General features: G+C 53.9%; 2 protein-coding genes across 4 annotated transcripts in view; one reads left to right on the top strand and one right to left on the bottom strand.

Annotated features, from left to right (window-relative positions):
* The window catches only part of CDH23 (cadherin related 23), a 419,225-nt gene that overhangs the window by 302,279 nt on the left and 96,227 nt on the right, over positions 1-20,719 (top strand). Inside the window, exons 22-27 of the mRNA XM_053586252.1 lie at positions 1,325-1,510; positions 1,826-1,971; positions 4,876-5,095; positions 6,760-6,912; positions 8,895-9,008; positions 12,783-12,931. Coding sequence (XP_053442227.1) covers positions 1,325-1,510; positions 1,826-1,971; positions 4,876-5,095; positions 6,760-6,912; positions 8,895-9,008; positions 12,783-12,931 — 968 coding nt within the window. The remainder of the gene's footprint in view (positions 1-1,324; positions 1,511-1,825; positions 1,972-4,875; positions 5,096-6,759; positions 6,913-8,894; positions 9,009-12,782; positions 12,932-20,719) is intronic.
* Positions 13,055-19,577, bottom strand: C3H10orf105 (chromosome 3 C10orf105 homolog). Of its 3 annotated transcripts, none has more exons than XM_053586257.1 (2): positions 19,343-19,577; positions 13,055-16,442 (listed from the first exon to the last, which is right to left on the bottom strand). In XM_053586257.1, exon 2 carries the CDS (start codon positions 16,435-16,437, stop codon positions 16,036-16,038), a length of 402 nt encoding a protein of 133 aa, XP_053442232.1. In that variant the 5' UTR covers positions 16,438-16,442; positions 19,343-19,577; the 3' UTR covers positions 13,055-16,035. The 3 variants fall into 3 exon arrangements, with proteins under 3 accessions (XP_053442232.1, XP_053442231.1, XP_053442230.1); XM_053586256.1 differs by having other exon boundaries at positions 13,055-16,486; positions 19,388-19,577; XM_053586255.1 differs by having other exon boundaries at positions 19,388-19,577.

The raw sequence follows: 20,719 nt of genomic DNA, 5'->3' as shown, positions 1-20,719 counted from the left end.
CTGCTTTCCCTTTGTGACCTCTAGTCTGGCCTTTGCCTCTCTGGGCTCTGCTTTCCCTTGACCTCTAGTCTGGCCTTTGCCTCTCTGGGCTCTGAGCTTCTCTACAGAGCAGGGGATTGTCAGTCACAGGGGCTCTCAGTTTGGACAGGGAGCCCTCTGAGATCTCAGAGGCCCCTTTGCCTTCTGTTTACAACCTGGCTGTGCAGGATCTGGAAACCTAAGGGTCAGAGGGCTATGGGGTTTGTGCCCCTGGGTTGGGACAGCACTAAGCATTGGTCCCTTCAGTGGGTACAGGCTTGTAAGTAGGGAGCCAGGAGGTGGGCTGGAGAGTTGAAAGGCCCAGAGTAAAGGGGCCCCAGTCCTGAGTCCTTCCTCTGTCAGGGAAAGTGTTTCTCCCTTCCAGGGAGGCTCAGCTCCCTCCCTCCTCAGTCCCCCCAGCCTCATGACTGTCCCACCTAGCTGGCTCTTACCTTGCAAGCTGGGGCCCAGCCCATGCTCTCTCCACATGCCCTGTCACTCTGGGGTCACAGAGGCCAGTTCTTTCCAAATCACCTCACCTCCAAAGGAAGAGAGGGTTGGATGAGGAAGAACCCAATCTCCAAAATTCAGGGCTTCAAATCCTTTCAGAAACTCACCAAGGTTACGGGGACTCTGTAGCCCTTCCCAGCCCTGAATCTGGAGAATTCCATGGTCAGGGACCTGCTGGGGCCCCCTGCTCTCCCACGCCCATGGACATGTCACCCCTGCATGTTTGGAAAGGAGAGATACAAAACTGTGCTGCTATGCCTTTTAAGGGGCAGAATCCCAGCTCTGTCATCTCCAGGCCTCAAGACCTTGGGAGACTCCCTGAGCCTTATCTGTGAATTAGGAATAATTACAGGTGTCTACCTCCTAGAGTTGTTGACAAAATAGGTAGAAGTGACCCGGTGCTTACAAGACTTTGGGTGCCTACTGTATGCAGGTGTGTGCTTGATGCCTGCTGTATACAGGTGTGTGCTAGGTGCTGTCAGGTGTATTAGTGGTGAGGCCTCCACTTTTAGACCCCAGGGGGTCCAGGCTTAACTGGAAAAAGGAACTCACCTATAGTCAAAACTGATGGGTTTTTCCAGAGTACAAAGGCCACTGCTCATTCATTTTCTGAACCTCCTGCCTGCTGACGCTCATCAGACCACCCCCCACGGGGGCCAGGAGGGAGGCCCACTTCCTGGACCTGTGTCAAGGGTGCCTGGGACCAGTGTGTGAAATCACGTAACCCTTGGCAGGCCCACAGACACCTGCCTAGGCTGGGCTCAGTGGAGTGGCCTGTTCCTCCCCTGGCAGGTAGTGGCTGTGGACCCAGACCTGGGGGAGAATGGCACCCTGGTGTACAGCATCCAGCCGCCGAACAAGTTCTACAGCCTCAATAGCACCACAGGCAAGATCCGCACCACCCACGTCATGCTGGACCGGGAGAACCCTGACCCCCACGAGGCGGAGCTGATGCGCAAGATCATTGTCTCCGTCACTGACTGTACGGACCCCTCGTGCCCCTCCATGCCCCCACACACCTCGGGCAGTGGCCCTCAGCTCAGGGGCCTGTGGACATCCCCCAGAGAACTCTGTGGATCTTGGGCTGTGTCTGACCACTAGGAGTAGAGTAGTACCGAGGTCCCAGGTGTGAGGGGGCAGAGGCCCTGGGGCAGGGGTGCTGGGCCCAGCTGCTTCCCGGAGGCCATCAGGATGGAAGGTGCTCTGTGCCCTCTCTCGCTGGCCTTTCTCCCTGTCCCTTTCCTCTTGCACCTGTGTTACCATCTTTTCAGCCCCCTCTTGCTCCCTATTCCCCCAGGTGGCAGTCCCCCCCTGCGAGCCACTAGCAGTGCCACAGTGTTCGTGAACCTCTTGGACCTCAATGACAACGACCCCACCTTTCAGAACCTGCCTTTTGTGGCTGAAGTGATCGAAGGTACCCCCGCAGGGGTCTCTGTCTACCAAGTGAGTCTCCCTTAGCCAAGAAGCGGGCAGTGGGTGCCTAGCTCCATGTCGAGCACTTTGCTGGGAACCAAGACCACCAGAAAGTGTGCAAACAAACCAAACCTGGCTTGGAGAGCCAGTGCTGTGAGAGGCTGGCAGTGGCTGAAATGGTCTGGGAAATCTTCCTAAAGAAGAGCTTGAGCCGGGTCTTGGAGAGGGGGTGGGAAAGCACCAAGGATAAGGAGATGTGTAAAGGCAGAAGGAGCGTGTGTGTGTGTGTGTGTGTGTGTGTGTGTGTGTGTGTGCAAAGACAGACTCCTGTGAAGCCATCTTGGGGAGTTGTCCAGAGCCTGATTATGGAGACCTGGCCTACAATCTTCAATGCCCCAGGCCTGCAAGTGATTCTAGAATTCAAAGGAGGGCAGATGATTGTAGCCCAGGCACCCTCCCTGCAGTGGTGATCCCCCTTGCCCATGCCCTCTCATAAGCCCGGTAAGCTTTCTACAGTGGAGGGGACCCTCCCTACTTTGCAGGAGATTGTAGAGACTTGCCAAATTCCTGTGGCCAAGAAGAGGTGGGACCTGACCTTGAATCTGGCCCCTTTGTCTCCTGTTCCATCATCCTTCTAGTCAGGGAGACCCTGAAGGTGCTGACTTTGGGGAGGGAATGCCCTACCAGGACCATTTAGAAACACTGCTAGACCCTCATTATGAAGAGCAAGACTTTGGAGTCCAACCAACATGGGTATGGATCCCAATTTCACCACCAGTGTGCTGTGTAACCTGGATGCAAACTATTTAACCTCTCTGAGCCTCAGTTTTCTCACCCGTAAAATGGAGATGATAATAGTATCTGCCTGGCTATGTTGTAGGTATTCAATCAGATACACATGTAAACCAAACTGGTGCTTGGGCCGCAGGAAATACACTGTAGCTGTTGTATTCATTGTGCTGTCATGGGAGTTTATACAGGTACCCAAGACACAGTGGGCCTGCGTTAGCCCATTCCCATTTGAAGAAGACAGGGTTGTTTCTCAGGATGCCAGCATGGGTAACCTTGGTGGTACCCTAAGGCTCTTTGTGCCTCAGTTTCTTCATCTGTAGAAGGAGATTAATAGTGTTGTCTGACTGGTCCCCAGGAGATTGCTTCTCTCCAGAAGAACATTCTTCCCAAACTCCAGCAGGGGGAGCTGCTATCCAGAGAACGGCAACCCGTCCCTGCAAGAGAGTCCCCAAATAAAAGGGCACAGTGAAAGCAAACAAATCCCAAACCCAGTTCTCTGAGGCTCACAGGCAGCAGAGGAAAGAGATGCCCACCATGATTTTGAACCAGAGGAATGGTTCAGAATCATGAGAAGATGGTTAAGGAGCTGGGAGGGTTTAACGTAAACATTGTCTTCAGATTTAGGACAACGGCTCTGACTTGAACGGTGTGATTCCCTGGTCCCATCTAGGACCTCAACAGTAGAGCTGTGTGCAAATAAAGTAGTAGTAGTGAGCCCTCTGTCCTGGAAAGAATTCAAGCTGAGGCTGCACATCCTCTCGTCCTGTTTGTTGGATATGAGTTAGACCAGATGACTTTGCCATTATCTTCCAATTCGAGTCTTGGCTCTATCCAAAGCTCTTTTTTTTTTTTGAGACAGAGTCTCAAGCTATTGCCCTGGGTAGAGTGCCATGGCATCACAGCTCACAGCAACCTCAAACTCCTGGGCTTAAGCGATTCTCTTGCCTCAGCCTCCCAAGTAGCTGGGACTACAGGCACCTGCCACAATGCCTGGCTATTTTTTTTTGTTGTAGTTGTCATTGTTGTTTGGCAGGCCCGGGCTGGATTTGAACCTGCCAGCTCCGGTGTATGTGGCTGTCACCCTAGCTCCTGAGCTACAGGCACTGAGCCCAAAGCTCTTATTTTTTAACTATTACTACACATTTCCCCCTAATGTCTTGAGTCCACTTCTGTAAAACTTTCAGGGTATGAGTTGGGCTCCCTGTGATCAAGACTGAGACGAGAATGGGAACAGTGCAGGGACTCAGGAGAAGCCCTGCCCTGCACACAGCCTCACATGGCTGTGCTTAGTAAAGGAAATCCTCAAGTGGCTTTTAAAAGATAATCCTTCATATCAACTTATTTTTGCTGTTGTCTTATGAATCAAAACCGAGCAGGGAAAGGGAAGCCTATTAATTGAGCCTTCTGCGTAAGTGAGCTTCAGGTAATCAAAGGAGTCTGTAAGCTCTAACGGCTGCTCCATGCCAGCACTGCAAGGGATGGAGGGTAATAGAAGATTGCTGAGCACTGGAGAGTTAGTGGGGGTCCAAAGCCTACTGGAACAAATCCAAGAGGGTTTCCTCATGGGGAGAGCAGAATATAAAGGGGGAAGTCTGCAGGGACCTTGACTCTTGACTAGACACAGTGGCTCACACCTGTAATCCTAACACTCTGTGAGGCCAAGGCAGGAGGATCCCTTGAGCTCAAGAGTTTGAGACAAGCCTGAGCAAGAGGGAGACCCTATCTCTACTAAAAATAGAAAAATCAGCTGGGTATTATGGCAGGTGCCTATAGTCCCAGCTGCTTGGGAGGCTGAGGCAGGATGATAGCTTGAACCCAGGAATCTGAAGTTGCTGTGAGCTAGGCTGATCCCACCACGCTTTAGCCTGGGGTAACAGACTGTCTCAAAATAAATAAATAATAAAAGCCCTTCTCCATTTTACCTGTTGCCTCAGTACTTGTGGGCATCTAGATGCCTTTCAGCTGACACACAGCTCCCTTAGAGAGCTTTTGGGAGGGTACACGGGGACAGTGGCCTGGGCTCAGGTGCAAAGGAGAGCAGGTATGTCTGGATGTGGCCCAGTGTGGGTCAGCAAGGAGGAGGGGCTCTTCTCAAGAAGAAGTGTCTGTCCCCCCTGCTCATACTGCCCTCCTCTCCCTCAGGTGCTGGCCATCGACTTGGACGAGGGCTTGAATGGGCTGGTGTCCTACCGCATGCAGGTGGGGATGCCCCGCATGGACTTCCTCATCAACAGCAGTAGCGGAGTGGTGGTCACCGCCACTGAGCTGGACCGCGAGCGCATCGCGGAGTACCAGCTGCGGGTAGTGGCCAGTGATGCGGGCACGCCCACCAAGAGCTCCACCAGCACTCTCACCATCCGTGGTGAGCACAGGGGCACAGGCTGGGGCAGGGTCCCATGGGGCGGGGAGCCCCACACTGCTGTCTGCCAGACTTGTGGACACAGGCTCCTTTACTAATGAGGTGGCCCCCTCAACTAGAGCCGTTTGACACAGCAGAGCCTTCCCCGTGTCCCCCAAGTTAAAAATGGCAGCAGAGCCTTTTCCCCACCTGGCCCCTGCCTTGAGCGCGCTAGAGTCCAGGGACAGTGAGCTGGACCCACTGCCAAGGTCTTCCTATCCTCTGATCCCAGCAACAGCAGAGGGGTTTGAGAAGGGGTTGGGACCCTTGGGTTCATGAGCAGGCAGGAGACGCTGCACAGTCCTCTGTCCTCTTTAGAATGCCAGAGTCTTTGTTCATAGGTGTAAAGGAGACCTCCTCCCACCGTGGGTGTGCAACGCCTGGGCTAGCAGTGAAAGGGCAGTGCTCTGGGCAGGGGCAGCTGGGATTCCCAGACTCCCTAAGGTTCCTCACCCCCTTGGGGCTCTGCCTGTATTGGTGCAGGGATGGGGTACAGTTTCTTATCCACTCTGGATGTGTCTTTAATTTTCAAGACCAGATGGGGACAAAAGGCCAGGAATAACCCCAGGGAAATAAGTGCAAAGCTTAACAGGCAAGAAGTGGCCTGTTCACTAGGCCTGTTCTGTCCCCTCCTGGCTCCTGCCGGCCTGTGTGGGAGGGACAATGGGAGTGGTTAGCCAGGAGACCTAGAGTGGTAGGGATTAGAGAGCGCTAAGGTTCTCTCTCTTGGCGTTCCCAGGCTTGCCTCTGGGCTCCTCGTGCCAGTGTGAGGACCCACTGATGATTGACAGGGAGTATGTCCAGTCTTAAAGAAGAGATGACCCAGGGCCTTTCTCCAAGGCTCAGCAGAAGCCATCAAATGAGCCCATTATTTCTCCCAGTGATATCTCATAGAGTAGCCTCAGTGGGGTTGGGGGTCATTCCAATGTGAAGGTCGCCCTAAGCCTCATCTGCCTGAGGAGGGACCTGGCATGCAGAGCTGATAAATCAAATCTTTCCAGGAAATTAGACTGGGGGTGGGGGGAGGGGAATCTTCTAAGCCAGGGGAATCTCCTTTCCCTGAGACCTCATCACAAACTGGGGGTAGTGCTCCTAAAGACTCCAGCCCCTCCAATCTGTCACTGTGTGACTTTGGCAAGTCACTCAGCTGCTCTGAGCTCCCTTTTGCTCAGCACTGCCGTGTGTCTAAGAATGCCTGCCTGTAAGGGATCTGTGAGGGCTACTTATGGTCCTGGATGGGAAGCTCTTGGCGTGGGCTTGGCACATGGGGAGAGCTCACAAATGGTCACTGTCATCATCATCATCAGAACCACTGTCAACCTCTTTATTGTCATCAAGCATGTACTGGAGGGAAGCTCTGGGGTTTCCTCTCCTCCCTCTGACAGCTCAAGCAACAAGAAGGCCCCAGGGAGCAGGGACAGTGGAGGGTCTGGAGCTCTAGTCAGCTTGGTCCTGCCCCAGTGGGCATAGGCAGCCCTGGGCTCATGACCAGGAGGTGTTGACACACATGCCACTTGGAGCCCATGGCTTAGAAATTTGTGATCTACTTGGTCTGGAGTCTGAGCCACTGCTACAGGCTGTGTGAGGCAGAATGAAGGCCAACCTTGTACACCCGTTCTGTACTGTAGTGCTGGACGTGAACGACGAGACGCCCACCTTCTTCCCGGCCACGTACAACGTGTCAGTGTCTGAGGACGTGCCGCGTGACTTCCGGGTGGTCTGGCTGAACTGCACGGACAACGATGTGGGCCTCAATGCCGAGCTCAGCTACTTTATCACAGGTGCTGTCCTCGCCTCTGCTCAAGCCTCCCGGGGCCCTGCCTCCACCCCTGCCAGACACAGAGCCAGATGATGCAGGGGCAAGTGAGGGTGGGAAGGAGGCCGTGTTTCTACCATCAGGCTCTAGCCCCTGCTGGTGCCTCCCTGAGGATTTGCTCTAGGCTTTTCCAAGGGCTTTGCAGCTGGATTGTGCTGTTCTAGCACCCTGGTGACCTCCTGAACCTGCTGGCTGCAGGGATGGGGAGGATCTACCAAGATTCATTCTGGAGGGAGGTGGAACCAGTGCATCCTGCAGAGGAACCCTGACCATCACTGCCCCCTACGTCAGGGTCATGAAGCAGTGACTAGAGGGATGTGGCCCGTTCTTCCCCAGAGATTCTTTACTCAAAGAGCAGATTCTTTACTCCCATCTGTTTAGAGGCAGATGCTGTAGATCTCCCTAAACGAAATGGCTTTAGCTAAAAAATGTTGAGTAGCTATCACCTAGAGAGTTGTGAAGGCAGATTATGAGGCCATGGCCTGGTGCAAGGGTGAGCCACCATCAATTAGTGATATCTGCCATAGTGGTAGGATTGGTAGATGGTGGCATACATGTCATGCATTTGTCATTCCTGGATTAGAATGGTTTCTCAGCCGTTTTCAGTCCCTGATACATCACAGGTTCTGGGCAGGGAGGGGGGAAGTCTACTTTCCTCAACCGTCCTTTGGCTGTTTTATCAGCTCAGTCTTTGCTTTGTCTAAGACCCTCCTGCAACCACATCACACAAATGTTGTATTTGCCCGTGTGCCTGTACACATGTGCAGTGCACACACCAGCCTTCCTGACACCTCTCTCCTGAAGCAAAGAATCTTCCCTTACAGCCCATCCTTAGCTTGCTGTAGCCAACATGACTTTCCAGCCAACATGACTTTCCAGCCCTTTGCCTCCTTCCCTCCTTCCCCTTCCCTAAAGGGATCCAGGCCAGCTCCTCACAGTCTGGCCCATAAGTTGAGCCTAGAAAATGCTTAATTACCAAGATCCCTCATATGGCACTAGCCTTGTGGCTCAGCTGCCAGTACTACTTGCATCTTAGTAGAGCGAGATTGTGTCTCTTGCAGATGGTACTTCAGAAACTGGGGAACAGTGGAGGTTTGGGGTTATGGGTCTTTCCCCAGGGACAAATAAGTAGGGACAAAGGAGTACCTGGAAGCCTTCAGATGACTTCGCAGCACCCCAAATTGGCAGGTTCCTGCTGACCTGCTCAGAGCTCTCCCGGATTCCCAGAGCATACATTCTGCAAGGAGCGGAGCAGAGTCCGGGCCCACACCCCAGACCCAATGCAGTGCCACCATCTGCTGCCCAGAATGCCGCACTGCCCACCCCCTGGTGGGAGAGGGGTCCTTTGCTGGCTCCCATCCACCCTGGAGAGGAAACCCTTGCATTTCTACCTGTCCCCAAACTAAGGAAGATTCAGTGGCACCTGTCTCCTGTCCACCTGCCTTTATGTTTCCCTCTGTGGAGCCTCCATGTGTCCCTGTTCTGAGAGCTCTGGTCCTCAGCCCAGGCCTCCCCAGGTCCAAGATGAGGGGCCTGAAGAATGCTTAGCTGACCCCAAAGTCCCAGCTTAGGCGAACTGCTCAAATACTTCTGCAGGGCAGACGGGGAGTGGAGTGGTAGAGAGCACAGGCTCAGGAATCCACACATGAGGGAAACCCAGAGCAGCGCTGAAACCTCACTGGAGATCGTTGCTCCTCTCCATGAGGTGGCAATTAAATGAAATTGTCCACACAAAGTGCCTGGTACATAGCAGGTGCTCAGTAAATGTTACATACTTAGTCTATGCATCCAGCACCCCCGCCTGAGCCCACACAGTCTACACCCTCACAGCAGTGCACTCCTGGGCCACCTCTGGTGGATGCCAGCTCAGGAGCAGGGTTGGGGAGCCAACCCCCTTTCCCTGGCCAGGAGCTATCTCCCAGCCCAAAGCTTCTGTTTTGCCCACAGGTGGAAATGTGGATGGGAAGTTCAGCGTGGGCTACCGCGACGCCGTTGTGAGGACAGTGGTGAACCTGGACCGGGAGACTACAGCTGCGTACACACTCATTCTGGAAGCCATCGGTATGTTCCACGCTGCCCCACGTATCACCAACATGGCAATTCTGGGCAGAGTTGCATCACACAGGGTACCTTCCAGGAGCCAGGCCCTGAGCCAGAGGCTAAACTCTGCCCTAATGCCAGTGGACAAGGGGCCACCAGACACTCACCAAATATTACCAAGCACTTGGTGGGCATGAGGCCTGCTCCTCAGTGCTACATGTGAGAGGCTAGGGTGGCAAGGCCAGGGCTACATGGGAGAACCACATGCAGACAAATCACTGCAAACCCAGGCAAAACAAAGGAGAAAGAGAGAAGGATGACATAAGAATATTGGGCAGCCATAAAAAAAGATGGAGACTTTACATCTTTTGTATTACCCTGGATAGAGTTAGAGAATATTCTCTTCAGTAAAGTATCACAAGAATGGAAAAGCAAGTATCCAAGGTACTAATGTGAAGCTAGTAGATGAACTAATATACGCCCACACAAGAGAAAAACTCAATTCAATTCAAGTTGGAGGGGAAGGAGAGAGAGGAGGAAAGGGGGAGGGTGGAGACTTGGTGTGCTCTCGCCTAATGGGCACAATGTAAGGGTACACGGCGCTCCTCCTCAGGGAGGGGCACAACTACAATAGAGGCCATATCTAACAAACGCAAACATTGTAGCCTAATTGTTTGTACCTTCACATTAATCTGAATTTCTTTAAAAGAAAGTATTGCGCAGAAAAGTGATGGAAACATGGAGGGGAGAGTTCAAAGAAGGCTTCCTGGAGGAAGTGGCATCAGGAGTGCCCTTGAATCATTAGAACTCCTGGGTGCAAGTTAAAAAATAAAATAACCTGACTTCAGCAATATGGGATCACAAACCAGTCCGTTGGGAGATCTGGCTTCAGGTGTGACTGGATTCAGGCTCCATTCTCTGCAGTGGCTGGCTCTGGCTCCCACGTGTCAGCTTTATTCTCTGCCTCGTGTGGTGGCAAATCTTTACCACAGCCCCTCCTTTCCATCCTCTCAGGTTCAGGTGCAGTAGCAGGGAAGCAGTGTCCCCACAGAAGCCCTCAGAATAGCTCTGATTACTTCTGTCCTGGCCCCATGCCTGTCCCTGAACCCCTCACTGTGGCCAGAGAAGTGAGAAGGGCTGCTTCATTAGGCCTAAGTCACATGCCCTTCTCTGAAGCTGCCCGTAATCCCAGGCTTCAGAGTTGGGAAGGGAAGGTCCTCAGGGGGACATTCAGGCATGACCTTCCAGGGGAGGGCAGGGCAATGCTGATGGGTAGAAACAAGGGGTGACAAGCACAGCCTTGAAGACCAAGTGAGGTTTCAGTGCGTAGAGAAGTAGGGAGAGTGCTTCAGGCCCAGGCACCAGCCCATGCAAGGGCCTGGAGGTGGGATAGAACCGTGGGTGTCTGTGTCTGAGGAAGTGCGCGCATGTGTGCACCTATATACTCATGTAGCAGCTGGCCTATGGTGTGGCCTACACTGGGGAGGGGAAAGCTGTGACCAGGAAGGGCTGGGTCATGGAGGCCTAAATGTTGGGCTAGAAGTTTATATCTTTGGTCTTCAGACATCAGGGAGCTCTTGAGGTCTCTGGAGGAGAAGGGCGTGATGAGGCCTGGATCCCCTCAGTGCCCTGGCCCTCCCTGGAGCACTGATTTCAGGATTTGAGGTGAGCTCTGAGTGAGAATGATGAACTCTCTCTGCCTCACTCTTCCCAACCAGCAATGCCTCCCAGCCCTCTCATGCTCAGATGCCTCTGCCCTCCGCCCTGCTCTCCTCTCAGGCCAGGGTGGCCACCGCACCCTCTGAAGACTTGTCATCCCTTCAGGTCCACCATTTGCTTCAGGCATTGGCTGGCAAGACGAGGGGGCCCCCAGCTCACACTTATCCCAGCCAGAGCAAGGGAACAGGACCTCAGCAGGCCGGAGGCTGGTCTGTTCAGGAGCTTAGGAGGGCAAGAGAACCTCCCCTCCTAAGATGGGGACAGCACTCCAGCATGTGGTCAGCTGGTCCAGGGAAAACAGTGGAGTCATCCCTCATCCCCAGCCAACTCCAGCTGCTTGTGCTTTTCTTTGGGGTGACCGTTCTTGCCTGGACATGCAGCACTGGGCACCAGCTCCTTCCTCCAGGGAGGACAAGCCAAGAGCTGCCCCTGGGGCTGAGCCAGGGCTCCTGTCCCCAGCACCTCCCTAGCCCTGAGAATGTCCTGCATAGAACTGGAGGAGCAGAGTCCCTGGATACCTCAGACTTAGATACCAAGCAGGGCCCATGTTTCTAAATGCAGAGGACCCTCAGGCCAGATCTCTCCCTCAGGCATGTTTGTTTGACCCACCCAGTGGTTTTTGTTGATGTTGTTGTTTGAGACAGAGTCTCAAACTGTTGCCCTGGGTAAAGTGCTGTGGCATCACAGCTCACAGCAACCTCCAACTCGTGAGCTTAAGCACTTCTCTTGCCTCTGCTTCCCAGTAGCTGGGACTACAAGCACCTGCCACAGCGCCCGGCTATTTTTTTTTTTTTTTTTGTAGTTGTCGTTGTTTGGCAGGCTCCAGGCTGGATTTGAACCCACCAGCTCTGGTGTATGTGGCTGGCACCCTAGCCGCTTGAGCTGCAGGCACTGAGCTTGACCCACCCAGTGTTTTATAAGGATTGATAATTAGCCGTAAACATTTAAAAATCAGGAGACTTTATTTAAAAGTTCAGAGGTTAGGCCGGGTGTGGTTGCTCACCCCTGTAATCCCAGTACTCTGAGAGGCCAAAGTGGGTGGGTTTGCCTGAGCTCACCAGTTCGAGACAAGCCTGAGCTAGATTGAGACCTTGCCTCTAAAAATAGCTGGATGTTGTAACAGGCGCCTGTAGTCCCAGCTACTTGGGAGGCTGAGGCAAGAGAATCGCTTGAATCCACGAGTCTGAGGTTGCTGTGAGCTATGACACCATGGCACTCTACTGGGGTAACAAAGTGAAACTCAGTCCAAAACAAAAGTTCAATTTCTCTTGAAAAATCAGAAGATCTGGTGTCCCTGGGCCCACATTCTATAGACTGGAACAGAGGACAGCTGCCCCTTCAGGTGGGCATACCTAGAGGTGGGTACTTTACCCACCTGGTCTGAGTGGCATTTTGCTCTTACTACCTGTATCCATTTCCTAAGTTTGTCCTAACAAATTACCACTAACTTGGTGGCTTAAAATAACAGAAATTTATTCTCTCATGGTTGTGGAAGCCAGAAGTTCAAAATCAAGGTGTCAGCAGGGCTGCCTTTCCTCCTGGGAGAATCCTTCTTTGACTCTCGCAGCTTCTGTGTCTGGGGCCCCCTGGCTGGAGCTAGGTCCACGAGCCCAAGTCTCTGCCTCCATCGTCACATAGCTTCCCTCTGTCCCATATCTCCCTCTGCCTTTCTCTTGTAAGGACCCTTGTCATTGGATCTACGGCCCAGGATGATCTCTTCTCAAAATCTTTAATACAATTACATCCTCAAAGGCCCCTTTTCCAAATAAATTAAGATTTGCAGGTTCCCACGGATTTGAGATAGGTATATCTTTTGGGGGAGCTACCATTCAATCCCCCTGAGTGCCTTAGTTGCCTTCTCTGTAAAGTGGGGGTGATAATGATGGTGCCTACTGCACCTGGTTATTGTGAGGATGAAAGGAGGCAATGGTCTTACCTAAGTGTTAGATACTGTTAGTGTTATTCTTGTCTAAAAAGGAAAAGGCCAGGGTGGGTGTGATGCACGGAGTGTGGTCAGGCCCAGGAATCCTGGCCCTTGGGCAGCCTCTAACACCTGTCTTCCTCCAACTCCCACAGACAATGGCCCCGTGGGGAAGCGACGCACAGGCACAGCCACCGTGTTTGTTACTGTCCTGGATGTGAATGACAACAGGCCCATCTTTCTGCAGAGCAGCTATGAAGCCAGTGTCCCTGAGGACATCCCCGAGGGCCACAGCATTGCGCAGGCAGGTGGCCCATGGCCCCCTAGGGCACATGGCAGGCTGGGAGCAGGCAAGGCCACACTCAGCTCTGAGAGCACCTGCTCCGTGGCATCATGGTGGGGAGGGACAGGTACTGTCCTGTGCTAGGTGAGGACCAAGGCGGGCCTGTTCTGAAAGTAGCTGGTGCTATGAGAAAAGAGGGACTCAGGGAGAGTGGGTCCCAGGTTATGCAGCTGAGGCCAGAGCCCTGGCTCCTCACAAGCAGAAGGAAGGCCTTGGCCTCTCTCCCCACAGCCCTTTCTGCAACGCCCACCCCACCCAGAGGGCCTTTCAGAGCAGGGAGGAGAGATGTCACATTTTCCCGGAAAGGAGTTGGGGAGAGAGCCAGGGCCCAGTGAGGCCCAGAACAGAGCCGCTTTCACAGGGCCCTTGGCTGAGACTCCCTCTTGGGAAATAAATAGGCACTAGAAGAAAGGGCTGCTTTGCCCAGGGAGCAGAGGCAACAGCTCGGAGGCTTAGAGAGAGGCAGGGGAAGACCCTGAAGCCTGGTGCCCTCTCCCAGCCTGGATGCTAGGAATGAAAACTTTGCCACCAGCCTGGGGGTTTCCAACTTGGAGGCTGAGCCAAACATTGCAGATCTGGGCCTGCCTGCTGGGCGTGTGCCTACCTCCTGCATCGGGACCCGGAGGAGGCAGGAAAGGGCTTGGGAGCAGGGGCTGACTCCCAGAAGCACAGAGAACCCAGAAAGCCCGAGGATTTGCAAGAGTGTGGTAGCTGGTTCCAGAAGGAGAAAGGAGTGTTCTCTTCTCTCCTCTGGGTCTAAGCTCAGGAGGACATGGAGAACCTCCACCCCATAAAGCTGTGGGGCCCCACCACTGGCTTCCTGGCAGTGCCCCAGGATCAGCCGCCTGCCCAAGCTGGGGGCACCATGAGACCTTTGAGAGCTCCCCTTCCTATCCCAGCTTTTCCTTCTTCCTGCTCCTTCAGTCACCTCCAACCTCCAAGAAGAAAATCCTGGTGGCAGGTAGGCCACTGGCCAGGAGTGTGTGACTACAGTCTGAATTCAGCCAGGGATATTTCAGGAAGGCTCTGGGGGAGGCAAACCAGGAAGAGGTTAACACGCAGAAAGGGAAGAGGAACAGCACCTCTGGGAGGAGGCCTGCCCCACTTTCTAATCCCCAAAGAACTGGTTTCTATTTACACAACTCTACTTGGCCTGAAATCCTAGAGTCTATGAGGAAGGTAGGGCAGCCTTATTCCCCCATTTCCTGGGGAGAGATTCATGGTTTCAGGGTGACTATGAGTCACCAAGGCCCTGTGAGTAAGTTTCTTGCCCAGCTAGACTTGCTCTTTGATTTCAGATCCACCTGGAGGGAAGGCACAGTGGGCCTCTCGAACAGGGCCTGCTTGGATAAAAATCTTCTTTCTAGGGGCATCCAAGGGAAGAAGAGGCTCCATGTTGTGCAGGCTTCCACTAGGACTCCTGCTCTGGGGGGGCAGGGAACCCAGGTTGGGCCACTGTCATTCAGCAGACAAGGACCCCATACGTCCATGCCTGGAGCTGGGGAAGCAAAGCAAGGCATGAGGCAAGGTCTGACCCTCTGCTGGCGTCCCTCCCAGGCTTATAGAAAAGAGCAGACATAGACAAGAGTGACCCACAGCTTCCCCAGAGAGGTGGGAAAGAATAAGGGCAGTTTAGCTGGAGGGCAAACAGGGCTTCACCGAGTGGGTGCCGTGTGAGGCATAAGCAAAGGGGAGGACAGGTAGTTCAGTTTGGCTGCAGTCATAGGTCAAGATGAGACTAGGAAGATAATTTAGAGCCAGCTGCCAGAGGGTACTGCACCCTAAGCTAAGGAAATCTGATTATGTCCAGTTAGTCTTAGGGAGCCAGTGAAGATTTTAGAGATGGGGAGTGGCAAAACCAGAGCTCACTCATAGAGACAACTTAGCTGGCTGTACTATGGGTCCCAGGAGGGTGACACTCTAGGCCAGGGCAGCTCCATGGTAGGGCCCTGGCCAGCTAGCTCTCTAAGACAGGAGCTAGGCAGCTCAGGCACTACTCTGCCCACTCTCCAAATCTGGGACCCAATGAAAGCATTTAACCCTGGACTTTGGAGAAGAGGTGAAGGTTTGGGACTCTGAGAAATCTCCCCGGGGATGAGATTGCTTTGATAGGTAGCCAGTCAGTGAAGCAATCACCAAAAACACAGCATACCCAGTGTGGTCTAGGTTCAAGTTCCTACAGGTGTCCAGGAGAGTTCTGGGCCATTCCACACCTTGGGGTGAGGCATGGAGCTCTGTGATATGTCTTCAGAGCCCAGCTGCATCCCTTCCAGCTGCTGGCAGTGCCCTGCCTCTTGCCACTCTGTCACAGGACTAGCTCTGGCCTCTGAAACCAGCCTCTGAACCCATCCTCGGCCCCTTCCTGAGAGACCCTGCCATGGACACCTTGAAGGGGGCCCAGAGAGCCTGCTGCCAGCATTGTGATCTGGGGGCTTCCTTCTTACCCCTGCTTCTCACTGGCGTCCAGGCCTCTGATCCACCAGGACCATGGTGGCGGCTCCCACACATTACCAGGAAGATGCTGGCAGTGCCCAGCAAGTCCAAGGAGAGAAATCCAGGGGTTCCCTCTTGACTTGGGCACAGAGTCAGCACAGGCGGTGGGACAGTACCGTGCTCTCTGGATACGCTGAGTGTTCCACTTGGCTGTTCCATTGGCAACTCCTCTGGCTGGGCTTTGGCACCTGGAGGGAAGGCAGGGCTTCTTGGGGAGCGGGTGTGCTGCTTCCAGGAGGTGGTTGATGCCTGGTTGCCAGAAAGGGGCCCTGAGGAGCCCCAGGTTGTATCCTGTGGATCCTCAGGCCAAGGGCCCAGATTGCTATGGGCGCTCATCCCTTGGTCCAGGGCTCTTTTAGCAAGCAGCAGCTAGGGGGTCTGCAGAGAGGAAGGTACTCTTCAGGAGGCCCTCTCTGGGAAAGGGCACCAGCCTGGACACACAGGAAACCACTGGGAGTGAGTGTGTGGCCCAGATTGCTTGAGCCATTGTCTTCCTGCAGTGGCAGGCTCCATCTGAGGCAGGAAGATCTGCAGGTGGACCTGGGGAGGGAGGTGGTGTATATGGACACCTGTCACATCTTGGTAGATTCCGTGCAGTCACAGTCGCTGTGGTTCTCATCGCAGCCCGGCAAGGGGCGTCGAGGGGCAACATGCCTGCCACGACGGAAGCTGTGCAGGGAGTGGCGCAATGAGCCGAGGCGCTTCCAGAGCCGGAGCTGGGGCTCGCTGGGGCTCCCGGGGTGGTGAGGCATGCACTCTTGAGCCCTGCGGTGGCTCGGGTCCAGTGCAGCCGGCTTGCAGAGCATCATGAACAGCAGACAGGTGGCCAGCAGGAGAAAGATGCAGGCCAGGGCAATGAGCACCGGGAGGGGGTCAGCTGCCTGTGCAGGAGGCTCTGGAGTGACCAGAGCTGAGAGGAAGGTGAGGGGCTTGGTGACCGGGGAGCTGGTGAGGTTGGGACCCTCTGTGCTCATGGCTCCTGCAACAGCAACAGGACAGAAGCTCAGAGCAGATCAGCTGGACCTGGGGTAAGGGAGGGAAGGGAGACTCCTGGGAGCATTGATGGAGCTGGTACTGTTCAACTAGATAGCCTCCTGGTCATATTGCAGGTTAGGACAACAGGTCCCAGAGAAGTGACAAGTCCAAAGTGCACATACCCTGCTGATTAAGTAGTAGGGCTAGGCCTGAGCTCAGGTCCTCTTTGTGCTCCACCCCGACCCCCACTCATCTGCCCGGGAGGAGATAAGAGGCAATAACTTTCAGCATTTTCTTTTTTTTTTTTGTAGAGACAGAGTCTCATTGTACCCCCTCGGTAGAGTGCCGTGGCGTCACACGGCTCACAGCAACCTCTAACTCTTGGGCTTATGCGATTTTCTTGCCTCAGCCTCCCGAGTAGCTGGGACTACAGGCGCCCACCACAACACCTGGCTATTTTTTGTTGCAGTTTGGCCGGGGCTGGGTTTGAACCCGCCACCCTCGGCATAGGGGGCCGGCGCCCTACTCACTGAGCCACAGGCGCCACCCTAACTTTCAGCATTTTCACATCATTCTCATAAATTACCATAGAGTCTTAGGCCTGAAAACTTGAGATCAAGGACCAGCTCCATCAGTAATTTGCTCTGTGACCAGAAGTGAGCCTTAGACGGTAGGGACCCTAGCAACTGTCTAATGTCAAGTCTGCAAAGTAGGCCCAATCAGGTGTATTTCACAGGGTCCTTGCAGTATTTTTATAAATTAATTGTGAATATTAAAGAAAAAGAAAGATTTCACATAAATATCTGGATGCCTAGCCTCTCTTACAATGTCAGAATTTCACCACTGGCAACATCAGCCTGTATTCCTGGCTGATCCCAGTAGCAGCTGCCCCAGTAGACACAGGGTCCTGGCCCAATTCACCATGCCTCCCCAAAGGCCCACCACATACCTTATTGTCACCAGTCTGGCCCAGTGGGCATTCCTTATTGCTGCCTTCCAGTGTAAACCAACCTGCTCTCATGACAGGTAGAGAAACTGAGGCCCAAACAGGGGAGAGCTAAGCCCAAGCCACATTGTGAGCCAATGACTCCTGACTCCTAAATCCATAGCCTTTCTACCCTCCTGGCCCCAGCCCTCTCTCTGTGCTCAGTGAACTGCTCTGGGACAGGTGGGAAATAAGCCCCAAGGACTTAACAAGGCATCAGTCACCCGACAGGGCATTTCCATTGTCACTTAAGATCATCCCATTAGAGGGATCACAGCAGATGTTTTTGTAGATGAGACTTTAGGCTGAGCTTTTGGTGGAATGTGTCTGGGGTTCTAAATAAAAATGCTTGCAGAGCCTGGCCAGCAGATAAAGCATGACCAGGGCGACAGTTGGGCAGTACCACCTGGAGAGTGCTTGCTGGCTGGGCCCCCTCGAGGACATGGAGGGGCCTAGCCCAGCCCCATGGTGCCAGTGCTGTAATGCAGGTCCAGTGGAGTTGGCTTTGCCAGTTTCCCAAGAGAAGCCGAAACCTGGAAGTTGTAGGCAAATGTTTCTAATGTTTAAGTATTGGCAACTAATTCAAAATAAGGCAAGAAAGAAGGGGAGAAGAGAGACTGCAAAGTCCAAATAAACTTCAAATGAATTTTCAGATATGTGAAACACTACACAGGCCCAACGAGACCATAAGCAGTCTACATGGAGCTTAAAGGCCAGCATTTGTAATCTTTGAGTTCTAACAACACAGCACAGGGAATCCCAAGAGGATAAAAGCACAAAAAAATAAATATTTCTCTTTGACCTTGGAGTCTTTCAGGAGGCTGGGCTATAGCAGATTTTCCTTCTTCCCGGCTTGCTACTCAGCCTCCCTCACAGTCGACTTGCTAGCACTGCAGCTCACTTGGCAGGAGAAGAGGCCTAAAGTCATGCCAGGCTCTGCATGTAAGCTATAGGGAATCCCTGTTGCCAGGTGGTGATGAGGGGAGCCAGCTGCCCCGTCCTCCCCCCCAGGGAGCCCCCAAGCCCACCCCAGGCACTCACCAGCAGCCGCAGGTCCTAACTCCTTTCTCCTGGGGCCCAGCAACTGAGGGTATCCAGGGTGCCCCACCTCCTACCCAGTCCCTGCCACCACCCCTCCCAGCATTTCTAGACAGAAAATGACCCCTCCCAGCTGGAAACTTTGATGCCCGTCTAGTTGCCCAAGGTCCTGCCTTTCAGGCATCAGGCCTAGGGAGCACTCTAGCTGGGCAGCTGGACATGAACTGGCTTTTCCTTAAGTCTGAGCAGGGCGGAGGGATGGGGTGTGCCCACTGCCATCTCCCATGGGGAGAAATCGCCATCTATCCTGCCCTGGGCAGTGCTTGGCTGGGAGGAGGAAACAGGCAGTCTGAAATGGAAGATGCCTCAATCCTACTAGTTTTGACATTATTTCAGGACCTTCACATGGATCTAGAGACCCTGTTAGGCTAGCAAAGAGGGTCTAGGCTTCACACCTTGGGATCTGATTTAATAAAAAGATAAGTGGAATTGTCATTAGCATCTGAGTAGTTCCTGTGGCAGCAAAAATTTCCAAAGTGCTTGAAAACAACAAGACACCCTCCCTGGACCATAGGACAATTTCATCAGCCAAAGGCCCTGGTGCAATCCAGCCACCCAGGACCAGCTGGTTCTGGGCAAAGGAGCTCTCCACCAGACCAAGGCTAGGAATCATCTCAAGATCCTTCTCTGAACATACCTCTGTAAGCTCAGTCTAGAACCTTCTTTCTTCTCTGCTGAGGGCAGAGAAGAGTATTGTGTGGCCTCAGGCTAGCCACTGCCCCTTGCTGGATCTTGTTTCCACCCTCTGCAGAACCAAAGGGGCTTGCCAGGTCTGGGCACAACCTCACATCCTCCCCAGAGTTCCCCAGCAAGGTTCTCACCCGCACTTCCTTCACCGAGCCTTCTCCAGTCCCCCAACCACTGACCTCAGAGCCAGCCCTCAGCAATCCTGAGCTCGGTGGAGTGGTTTTCTCAGTTGTGTCCAAGGGAGGCCTCAGGAGTGCTGGGTGCTGCCTGTGACCCCAGCCCTGCCCTGGCCTTTGCTGTGGCCTACATCCTTCAGTCAGCCAGCCTCAGCAGAGTGGGCCTTCTTTCCGCGTTCTCCAGCTGGACCTGGCTTTGTCTGGACGAGTCCTAGCCCTGCCTTGGAGAGAGGACATCCAAGAGGGTAGGGATGGCAGCTAGGCAGGGAGAGGGGGAAGGGGGCTGTCCGGAGGAGCTGGGGCTCCTGAGCCTTCCCACGGCCTTGGCCTCTCTCCAGCCTGTCTCCTTGGAGCCCTCTCTGGCCAGAGGCACCGAGGGGATGCAGGGGAGGATTTTACTGCCTCTTGAGGCCCCTTGGCTCTCACCTTCCCCCGTCAAAAGCTTAAATGGTATGGTCGGCAGCAGCCAGCAGGCTGCTATTCAGTGCCTGCCAGCCTGCAGGTTACTGGGGAGAAGGCCACAGCTGCACGGCCAGAGAGGGACAGACATAGCGATGGGCCCTGGCAGCCCCTGAGGCCCCTCTTCTTCCAGGCTTCTCCCTCTATCCCTCAGAAAACACCTTCCCTTTGAAGGCCTCTGGCTGCAGCAGTGAGGACTGAGAGGCATTTGAAGGTCAGTTGCCCTGAGGCGATCACAGGGCAGAAAGCACAGACCTAAGGGACAACCGGGGCTGTGCTCCTTACAGTTTGGGTGGGCCATGGGAGACGCTCAGTGGAGTTCCTCCACATGCCCCCCTCACACTCACACACATTCATCTTGCATACACTCTCACACTTGTGCACACTCACACACATTTGCACATGCACACTCTCACACTTTCTCACCCAGCCTCCTTTCTCCCCAAAGCCAGCAGTCAGATGTCTGCTTAGGAGCCCACGTCTTGAGCCCCTTCCCTGTCAAGGACCTCCAGGCTCCCAGAAGTACAATATGAGCCAGGAGCTGTGGTGTGTGACCAACCCTCTTTCTTGGAGCTCCAGTTTTTGGTGTTTAGCTATCCCCTCCTCTTTTGACCAAAGAGTGAGACACTGTCTACCCACCCCGAAATGGGATGGGATGGGAGCTTTCCTGTGGACTGTTATTGCTGGGGAGAGCCTTAGGGTCATCTAAATTCAGCTCCCTTCTCAGGTGATAAAACTGAGGTCCAAAGAGGTGTAGCCTGCCCAGCATTATCCACAGTTAGTGCTGGGGGATCTGGTGCTTTCTCCTGCGCTGGGTGGCAGGTGTCTGGTGGCTGAGAATAAGTGGCATCCAGCCTACAGGTATCCCCACTCCCC

Source organism: Nycticebus coucang, chromosome 3, assembly GCF_027406575.1.
Source record: "Nycticebus coucang isolate mNycCou1 chromosome 3, mNycCou1.pri, whole genome shotgun sequence".
NCBI lineage: Eukaryota > Metazoa > Chordata > Mammalia > Primates > Lorisidae > Nycticebus > Nycticebus coucang.
Note: the sequence above shows the minus strand (reverse complement) of the source record. Positions and strands in the feature narration are given on the sequence as shown.